This window comes from Cyphomyrmex costatus, unplaced genomic scaffold, assembly GCF_001594065.2.
Source record: "Cyphomyrmex costatus isolate MS0001 unplaced genomic scaffold, Ccosl1.0 scaffold702, whole genome shotgun sequence".
Taxonomy (NCBI): domain Eukaryota; kingdom Metazoa; phylum Arthropoda; class Insecta; order Hymenoptera; family Formicidae; genus Cyphomyrmex; species Cyphomyrmex costatus.
The window spans coordinates 383,666-394,390 of NW_017280270.1; the positions used below are offsets into that span (position 1 = coordinate 383,666).

Here is a 10,725-nt window from a genome sequence, read left to right on the forward strand (position 1 = left end):
ATTTACTATTATATATATGATAAATATTTCATAACTTTTATAACAAGTATCTATGTTCTGTGTAATCTAAGACCACAAAATATTAAAAATAAATTTTACAAATATCTTATAAATATTCTATAAATATTGTGTGCTGACTGGGCAATTGTAATTGTTTTTCATAAATAACACGACAATCAGATGATCCTTTCTCTACCATATGCGCTTGCCCTAATTCTGGAAAAACTTCACAGAATCAATCACAGTTAGCGAATCATTTTCCTTTTTGCGACATGCTCTAACAGACTCTCGTTGAAGCGGATAAACAAATATAAAATGATCGCTCGCAATAAGACACTCGAGCTTACGTTGCACGGGCTCATCATGATTTCAGGATGCGCGATTCTTGACCCCGAACAACATTAGCTCGAGGAAATGGTAATTATACGAGTAAAGAATCTAACAAGATAAATAGGAACAAACCTTAGGGGAGAAGCAAGTATATCATTAATTAAAAATAAGAAAAAAAGAAACAAAAAAGACAAATAAAGTAACGCGGCTCGTATAAATATGAATCATTTGTAGCGTCGTCTATTAAACTCTCAGTATCGCTTGATACCTCCGCGACGAATATGGTACCGAAGCTTAACGATATAGAAACTCTCGCAAGATATATATATATATATGTATATTAAAAGTATAAAAAAAAACCGTAACAGACTAGCGAGTGTGATCTTTTAACACGTCCTTTAATCCTTTCGAGACAATGTTCAAACTACCATATGTCGCTACAATCTTCGCATCCACTACGCTTTGAAACTAATAGAGATCGCTAATCGCACTTCACGGAAAATCTTTTATCTTAAGAAAACCGTAAAAAAGGAGTATGCGCAAAAATACTAATCTTTTAAGAACGCGAAGTCTCGAAAAGATTAAAGTTCTCCTCGTAAGACCTCAATATATATTCTTGATACTCAATGCGAATATTTGGAGGACCTTCGCCTCTCAACGTTTTCCGGTCTCTCCATAGAAAGAATGATTTTGCTGAAGTATTTAAAAATTTAGCTGTACATACAAATCTGAAAATAATTTTGTTGGACCGTCAAATAATTATGTAGAACGCTCAAGCATATAATAAGCAAAAAGTTTTAAGTTAACATTCAAGCAATACCAGCTTAGACATAATTCCATATGTAGAATTACATTCTACATATAATTATTTTGATAATCTAACAAATTATTTTCAATATCTAACTAATTTGTATTTAACTAAATTTTTACTTTATATTTTAGCAAAACCGTTTCCGTGTCGGACTCTTGAACTATTTGAGACCGTTATTGTCGACTTGAACTGGTTACTCTTCCGTCTCAGACTTTTTACCAGTTGTTCCCTTTGCGTTCATGCCCTTCGTCTTCCGCTTGGGTGGAACTGGAGCGTCAACGCCGACAGCGCCGGTTAGTGTTGGCGGCGGCGGGGTTTCTGGTATGCTTGTGTCGGCTTCCAGGGTCTTTGCGCCAGTCTTCTTCGTTGTCTTCACGGTTTTCTTCGTCTTGTTCTGCGAGCCGTCCGTGGCAACGCTCTCCGTCGCGGTTGAGGGTGCCGCCTCTTCGGGCTTTGCCTTCGGTTTCTTCGTCACCTTCTTCACAGTCTTCTTCGCCGCCTTCTTGTCCGCGCCCTCCCCGTCGGCGCCGTCCGTTGAATCGGACTTCTTCAGGCTCTTCTTCGCGGCCTCCTCCATCTCCTGCGCACTTTCCACGGACGGACTGATCGGCGGTGAGGCTTCAGTCACCGTTGGCGTCGATGGAACATTTGATGGTTTCGCTTCAATGGGTTCTTCTGCCAGTGGACTTTGCTCAGCAATTGGTGATGCCAAAACTTCACTCGGCGATCTCGTTGCTGCTTCCGTTACTTCTGTTTGTTCAATTGATAATTTTGTTACTTCAGCTTGTGCGACTGTTTTCGCTTGTTTCACGATCGCTTCCGTTGTCTCAGCTTTCGCAGCTGTCTCAGCAGACTTCTCTTCTACAGCTTCTGTCTTTGTAATCAGCTCCGAAAGTTTTACTTCGGCCGTTTCCAGCTTCTGTTCTGGAAGTTTCACCTCTGTCATTTCTATTTTCGCAACCTGTTCCGTTAATTCTTCCACAGATAATGCTTCTAAGGGTTCTACACTACTACTGATTAATATCTTTTCTTCAGTAGCCGGTGATGTCTCTGATAGTATATCTCTAGTCGTAACTACATCGCTTGCTGGTTCTTTGGTAGCTTCAGAAAGAACACCAGTCTCTTCTAATAGACTGAAAATGTCGCCGGATCTCTCAATTTCACAAGCTGATCCGTTCAACTGAACAGGCTCTGTCGGGGTCGATGCAGAAGCGATATCCTGGGATTCATGTACAGCCATGACCATCGAGGCAATCGCTTGATCACTCACAGTTATAGCTGCGCCCAACACAGATTCCTTAGGTTCAGCCTGGAGAACCGATTCCGCCACCTGAATAGGCACAGGATTTACAGTGGAAATCTCAGAAGCCGCTAACAGCATCTCCGCATGCTGCTCGCCCGGATCTATCGTGAGAGGTTGTGTTACGTCAGGCATGGATTCGATTACACATTTTGCAGTGTCTTCTACTGACGCTTGGCTTGCTATAGGAGAAGTTGCTGCAATCTGCGGACTGTCTACGCTAGTCAGAGCTACAGGCTGCGTGGCATCTTGATCGGTAAAAGCTGGGGTTTCTGGTTTGGCCTCAGTAGATGCTGACTCGATGCTAATTTGCGTAACTGGCATAATTGTTTCTTGCACAGGCACTTTGCAAATCAAAGGGGATATTTGCAAATCAATTTGTTGCTTCGGTTCTTTTGCTTCGAGAAGAAGGCTTGCGTTTTGAGGCGCCGCTTCTTGCTTCGTTTGCGGGCTTGAGAACTCACATAGTTCCGCAGTTGTTCTTGCAAGCAACGGCGGAAGTTCTGCCGGCGACTGCAGCGGAGGCACTTCAGGACAGACTTCGCACAATTTTACATCCTTTGGTTCCGTTGTCGGTTTCACACAAACGTCTTCGGATTGTACTGGATCGCTGGATATTTTTGCGGTAGCTTCCATTTTTTCGGAAGATAATGCAGGAGCTTTCTGTTGGGGGACTGCTGCCGAAAGTTCCTCCTCTTTAGGAACTTCGCATATTAGAGATTGCGTTGGATCCTTGTCGGCTTCAACTGGATGAAGAAAGAATAAAAGTGACAGATATATATGTAAATACGGTTAAATAGAAAAAACTATTCTAACAAAAAATTAAGAGAAGAAATCGTGCAAAATTCTATACGCGCGGTGAATAGAAACCGCTTTCATTTTAATAATTTAAATAGAAGTAAAATTATTGATTAATATCAAAAGATCACGTATTTGCAAATGTTATATTTCGTGATTTTAGGCAAAATAGGCGATGATTGATGGCAGTGAGAAAATCCGATTCCATTTCAACATATTGAAATATGTCACGAGTATGAACAAGTAAACCATGAATAAACAGTAATATAATACGTTTTTTAAGCATTTTGGTAGACCAAATGTATCTATGTGTCAACTATAAATAATGCTCATGTGCTCTCGTTTTGTTAACATAAAGCATATAAAGCGTAGTGGATATAACTTAATATTGCGCAAATATGATGCATTTTGTTTGGAAAATGAATGAAAGCCGATTTATATATAGTAGCGGATTAAAGAAGCAATATTCCGCAAAATATTTAATTAGTAAAGAATTACGTTTTATAAAGGCGTGTTATTCATACAAAAGCAAAGTAACATTTTTTAAATTATTCGTATTGAATTGTATCTCACACATTTTGTTCGTATTACACATTTTATTTTGTATGTATATACATTAATGGTTATACAGGATGCCCCGAAATTCGCAAATTAGCAAAGAAGTTCTCGAAAAATAAGTTATAAAAATATTACCATTATAAAATAAGTTGTAAACATTATTTGCCATTTGTCGTTATGTATAATTTTTAAGACATAAAGATTAAAAACTGGATAATTATAGATTCCTTTTAAATGACCATGAGTCGTGCGTTGATAGTGTTATCGATATGTAACAGCCGAAAAGATGGCCGTTTAATTTTAATCTTTATATCTCAAAAATTGTTCAAAATGACAAGTTACAAATATTTTTATAACTTATTTTTTCGAGAACTTTCTTATTGTGGTTTCCAAATTTCGGGATACTCTATATACATATCTTTAAAAGTATGTTGAAGGTTGAAGGTATATAAAATACACTGATTTAAGGATAATAAGAATCCTTTTTAAACAAGCTAGAAGAATTTTTAATATGTAAACTAAAAAAACATGATTTTAGACTATATTATTTTACATAATTTAATCATCTGAAGTATAGAATAAAAAAATATAAAGTGATAATGTCAGATGTTTTGTGTGTGAGTACATAAAATATTTACCCCATTAAAGCAAAACGACAATACAAGACGCAGCAATGCTATGGCGCCAGGATCTGTTAGTTGCTGTCCTCTGTTCCTGTTTCACAAACACTCAAACTAGATAAATTGCATTAACAAGAGTATATCGTTTAGTACTTTTCGCTCGAAATATCGTAACAAATTCAAATTTAACATAAGCATTTTGATTCTTAATTATTTCTTCGCTTAACATTTTTAATTTAATTGAAACTATGAAATTGATTATCGCATGCTGTATTAAATGGAACAAAAAACAAACAAAAACGCAAAGCATACTCGAGGAAAACAGTTAATGGCTTTGCATCGTGAGCACATTAAATTGTTTTAAAAATACATCTCTCGCATATTTCTTTTATTATTTTTATGATTGGCATACAGTGCTCGTTGAGTCAAATATTATGTCGTGATTTCAGCTTGTACGTGCATGAAATATTTTAATTTATGATATATGTTACCTCCTACTTTGGATAAATATACTTCAAATATTTACGAGTTCTTATTATGAATTCATTTATGACAACGCGATTTCATGTGTAATAGCGAGACGTACCAGCTGGTTTATTCACTTTGGCATCTATAGGTGTATCAGCAGTCTCTTTTGCAACAGTCTCTCTGACAGCAGTCTCTTTTACAGCAGCCTCCAAAGTAGCGGTATTCTACAAATATTCATCGTGATATGAATTATTCATTATCAAAATAGTATTTATCGTTGCTTATTCAACTTTTTTTAGATGTAACTATTTAGTAGATCAAAATGTAAATCTCGCTATTTTAATTATTACAATTCTAACATAAGCTACGGTAATTTCTAAACTTACTCCTTTTTATTTATTGTTTCTAAATTTGTTCTTTAAAATAAATATATTACTCGATATTAAATTACCTCTGTAGGTGAAATTGTCTCCTGTTGCGGCGCGAGGGAGAGCGTTTCGCAAATCTTCTTCCATATATTATCAAAACTATCGCGACCCATGTAATCGATCTGTCCTTGTTCCCAGCTTTGCTTTCTCATATGCTCCTCAAAAGCTACTTGTTCGGCGCTTCTCGCTTCGCCCAATGTTAGTTGAGCCAGGGCACCGGCGATACCAGTCTAGCAATTAATAAGAATATTCTTTCATTTCACAGTTTACAATATCAAAGATTAATGTAAAATGACAGCATGAGTTACGATAAATACACGAGCGTTTCAAGCAATTTTATTTCGTCTGCATTCCTCAAGACAAATCACGTAAATGTACAATACAAAGCTGGTGCTACTTACATGGAGAACACTTTCAAATAGGATATACGTGTCAAATATAATGAAATACATGAATTAGTACACATCAAATGTAATACATGAGTTAGTACACATAAAGATAAATTGACAAATTATTACGTTTTCCAGAAAATAAAAGGAATTATATATATTCACAATCGACTAAGGAATGAAAATTTGTATGCACAACAAATAAAATGATTTTAAATGATATATGAATATTCCCAATAAAAGTGCAAGTAATGTCCCAAGCATTATAAAAATAAATGAACACGGATGACACAATGCGCCATGTAATCGTTAAAAAATCTTTACAAAAGTATAATTATTATTATTATTATATAATGCATTCATGATTCTTTTTTCTTTATAGTCAAATGAAGCAGATATATTCTCAGAAATATGTACGGAAGCGTACAGTGATAATATATTCGACTCGAATTTTAGAAAAAAAAGGATATGGGAACAATTACTTACATTTGCATTGTCTAGATGTTCCGTTACATTCGGGTCAGATCGCGTGGCTACATTGTGGAGATCTGTACAAGGTTCAGGAGAGGGAGGAAGGAAATCGATTCTCCGTGTGTCTATCTGCTTATTCGCAGCTTCCGACGCCTGCTCGCTATTCTTTTCGCTGCATCGACTGCAATGAGATGCAAAGTTGTCCTGAGCATTTTGATTAGTAGTATACTGCGCATGAGACTCATTATGAGAAGCAGCATGACTCAGATAATCCGCGTTTTGATGACTATTATCACTAGAGTAGTGTTGCGCGTGATTCTCGTGCCCCACTTCAGCTGATTGATTCTGATGATGATCATCCGCTTTATTTCTGTGATAATCATATTGATGAAACTGTTGGTGATGTTCGCTATGTTGTATCTGTTCGTTGTAATGCTGCTGCTCATTATACCTATGCTCGTGATGTTGATGTTGCACATAATGATGTTTCTGTTCAGTCCATTGTTCATGTTGATGCTGTTCATCGTGACGTCTATGTTCACTGTGTTGCTGCCAGTGATGATGTTCAGTGTGCACAGAATGCTCTTGATTACGATTTTCTTCAAAACGAGAGGTTGCATGTTCTTGACGTTGATCATACGTTTGAATAGGCGTATAAGATGAATGCTGTTGCTCGTAGTGAAATTGCTGATTATGTGCGAGTTGGAATGCACTATGGTCACTTTGACGAACAGCATCCGCCTCTTTAACTCCGCAGTAACAATTTTCGCTCTTATCATTCAGTGCGCTATCGTCAGTCGGAAACAGATCGTTCCGCAAAGAGTACACTTCCCAGGGATCTTTAAATTCCGAAAAATCCGGCTCTCGAGAGTTGTTGCTATTTATTGTGTCGGAGTAATCGAAGATATCGGGTAAAGAGGGTACATAGGACGGGGGAGAAAATGCGTGCCAAATTGGAGCCAATGTGCTGGTGGCCTATGCAAGCATCATGCCAAAACAGAAAAATGCACACTCGATTGGTTAGTACTGAACTAAATGCCTGGCAGTGTCCATTTTTCTTACAGCGTTATGTTTTCCATTATACATTGACATTTACACGGTAGCAATAATGTAAAATGTTATTCCACCGTAAATAAAATAAAGTTTGTGGTATATCAATACCCAAGCAAAAACAATATACGTTTAAAAAAGTTTAGCCGAAACGTTTTTATGCTATATAAAATGTTAGATAGACGTTATTAAATATTTATTTTAATGTTTATTAAACGTATTTTAAATAAAAACGTTTAACAGATGTTACAAATGTCTCATAAATATTTTTATAACGTTCACTAAATAGTTTTTAAAATGTATCAAATTTTAAGCGTTTATTTTTCAGTTTATGCGTTTATTACATAATTTATAACGTTTATTAAACGTATTTTAAATATAACTATGTTGCTTGAGTAGCTTTAAAGTGCCACACAAATAACATTCATGCTCAACCCATTCATTACAAATATTACGAATAATGCAATTAAACGCTATTATGTATAGCGACCGAATTAAATTTTTACATGAATTGTAAGTATATGAGTTAAGAGAGAACAGAAATCAAAGAAAAAAAATAGACACTGGTTTAATACTAGAAAATTCCATCATATTAATAGCCGCATTATTCGTTTGATAAATTTTTATAAGATAAAAAGTGCATACATAATTCTCATTGAGTACTAAAATTATATTCAAAAAATTATACTACGCACAAATACAAAAGTACATAAAATTATGTTAAAATGCAGCTATTAATATGTACTATACAAAATATACAAAGAAAAGACAAATAAAAAATATACCTTGAACCCTATAATGTAAAATTAAAATATGATATTAAGGAATTCTTTCTAGAGACTGTTGGGTTCAAAATATACTTAAAATGTCAAGAAATTTACACACTTTATATCATATAAAGATGTAGTAAAAAACACTGATTATATTTTCAAATGCTACTTTTCTGCAAGCTTTCATACAGCATTAAAGAAATATCATTAAAAAAGCAATCCGAAAAATCTCAAATTTATATAACTGTATTTACAAGAAGACTGTAAATGTAATTTGATGCAACTTTGATATTCATTAATAATTAATAAAAATTCTAAAAAATTTGTGAAGATGGAAACTCTCAAAATTGCATCATAATTTTTATCAAATGTACGACATAATAAGAGTAAATCCTAATTCTTTCATATAATAATACTAAAATACAGAACAATCTAGAAAAACTATAAGTATAATAGAGATATAAGAATATCTTACCCTCGTATTATTTATAATTGCATATAATTGTTCACTGCTTTGCTTGTAAAATAAATGCATAAATATAAGAAAAAATTGCAGAAATATTAATTTTTGCAGCCAAATGCATAAATGACTAAAATTGTGTTATTTACATATTATTAATATGGACAAGAAAGATCTCTCTTTATAATAGAAATATAAAATTTAGTAGAAAAATAGCTATGCGCTTTGAGTGTCAGTTTAGAACTATCGCTCATCATTTTAGCACATTAAATGCATACTGCATTAAAATATTATAATTAAACTTACCATGGAAGACGATAGTTGGGGATGCACTTGCTCGCAGAATATATTCCACCATAGTTGCAACAACGGTTGCAAATGTGATGATCCCGGTGGTGGTTGGACGGTGCCGGTCAGGGTATCGAAATACTGTAACCACGGTTTCGTTATGCCAATAAAGTGAATTATCCTCACGTCGTCACCAAATCTAGGATGTAAATGAGAATTAGAAAACAGAGGAGGATTTTTAATTGTAGTCGAGCCGAAAGAGCGCAAGCGCTTACTGTTTAAATGCGGGGAGATAAGAGTATGTCGCGGTAGAACACATGTTGTAGATGAACGGTAGATGCTTGGAGATATCCTTGGAAGCCCAGTCGCTAAAGTACATGTTCAATAATCCTTGATCACCGCCGTCAAACGAACCCTTAGCAGCGGCGAATGCGGTGATTGATGCAAACGTTTGTTGAGATGGTCTGAATACAAATACTCCGGAATTAAAGCAGTCAGGCCAGCCGACATCGGGCGCAGCCGATAGTTCTTCTCGCTCGAATAACTCATCGCAATTTCGTACGACCTAAAAACATTAAAGAGACCTACAGTTATGTGTTAATTTCTCTTCTAACAGATTTAAGTCTAACTTGTCTTTTATACTTATATTTTATGTTCTTGTTATTAGATAAATTCACTGTTTAATGGTAACATAACAAAGAATGAAATAGTGGAATTGACAACTTAAATCTAATTCTTGCTTCAGCTTCAATTTGAATGTAAAAATATCATAAAATAAAAAAAAATATGTATTAAGTATTTTATAAATTGAACAAAATTTCGCACTACTCACAAGCGTGTCTGCATCGACGAATACACACTTCTCGTATTGAGTTAGCCTCCAACAGTGTAATTTGGTAAAAGTAATGCCTAATTCTGGTCTAGCCAATAAGGCTAGATTCGCCTCATCCTTCGAATCAAGAACATTGACTTCCTGCACCAAGGAGAATACTGCCGCTAATTTTTCCCTAACGCAAACAAGACGCTAATTACACGTTGCAATTAGAATCTGCAGACCAATGTCATTATATGAGCAAAATATTTTATAAATCGCAGAACGTCGATTGCTGTTATTAATATTTTAAGCTATAATAAAATATTAACAAGTTCTTTGATTATAAGAGAAATTAATCTATACCTAACAAGATATTGATATGCTTTAACATTGAAAAGTTTGAAGGAACAACACGTTATTGTTAATTTACCATACTATGCGCGATTCTGACCTTACAATACTAACACATGTTTACATGTATATATATGAATTTTATTAAATAAACCATTAAATAAATAGATAAAAACTAATTTCTCTAATCAAACTTAAACAATTCTTATAAAATCGATATAAATAATTTTTATGAAAAAAAATTTAATTCTTTATTGTAATAACAAGCAAATGTTGAATAAGTACAAATTCTACAAATATGAGAAGTTTCAATTTCCACGACACGACTTGGCATGCAACTAATCTGCGTGTTGCTCTTCGGTAATTGCTATATTGAACTTGGAGAACGACGATACCTCATGGTCGCCGTAACTCCGGGAGTAACGAGACAGGCCAATTCGTGCTTAGTGCCGACTCGGCGTAAGGAATGCGCCAGAACCAGGGCTCCCAGAGAATAGGCATCGTTCGTAGCCAGTGTAACCCATGCATATCCTGAAAGATAAAGAAAGATCCGATAAAACGCTTGACGGGGCATTCGCTTCTATTAGAGCCACCCGAGCCAAATCTATTTTAGACTTGGTGACTACGGCAAAGCTAACGTTTAAATCTACATCGCTGCATCCAGTAAATGTGTCCAGAACACGCGCACAGTAGGATATGGGATAGTGTTATTCAAGGCCATCTTGAGAAAACTTTATTTAAATATTTCAGCAAAACGTTCTTTCCGTGTCAATGCAGATATTTGTTTACAAATTGTTTTTGTAAATTAAAAAAAATTGT

At 35.1% G+C, this 10,725-nt stretch overlaps 1 protein-coding gene across 1 annotated transcript; it reads right to left on the reverse strand.

Annotated features, from left to right (window-relative positions):
* Window positions 1-1,288: 1,288 nt before the first annotated feature.
* On the reverse strand, window positions 1,289-10,480 carry Gyg (glycogenin 1). The gene is made up of 8 exons (XM_018548258.1): window positions 10,302-10,480; window positions 9,574-9,748; window positions 9,017-9,306; window positions 8,760-8,940; window positions 6,189-7,148; window positions 5,337-5,543; window positions 5,004-5,109; window positions 1,289-3,187 (listed from the first exon to the last, which is right to left on the reverse strand). Exons 1-8 carry the CDS (start codon window positions 10,478-10,480, stop codon window positions 1,335-1,337), a joined length of 3,951 nt encoding a protein of 1,316 aa, XP_018403760.1. The 3' UTR covers window positions 1,289-1,334.
* Between the last annotated feature and the right edge of the window lie 245 nt (window positions 10,481-10,725).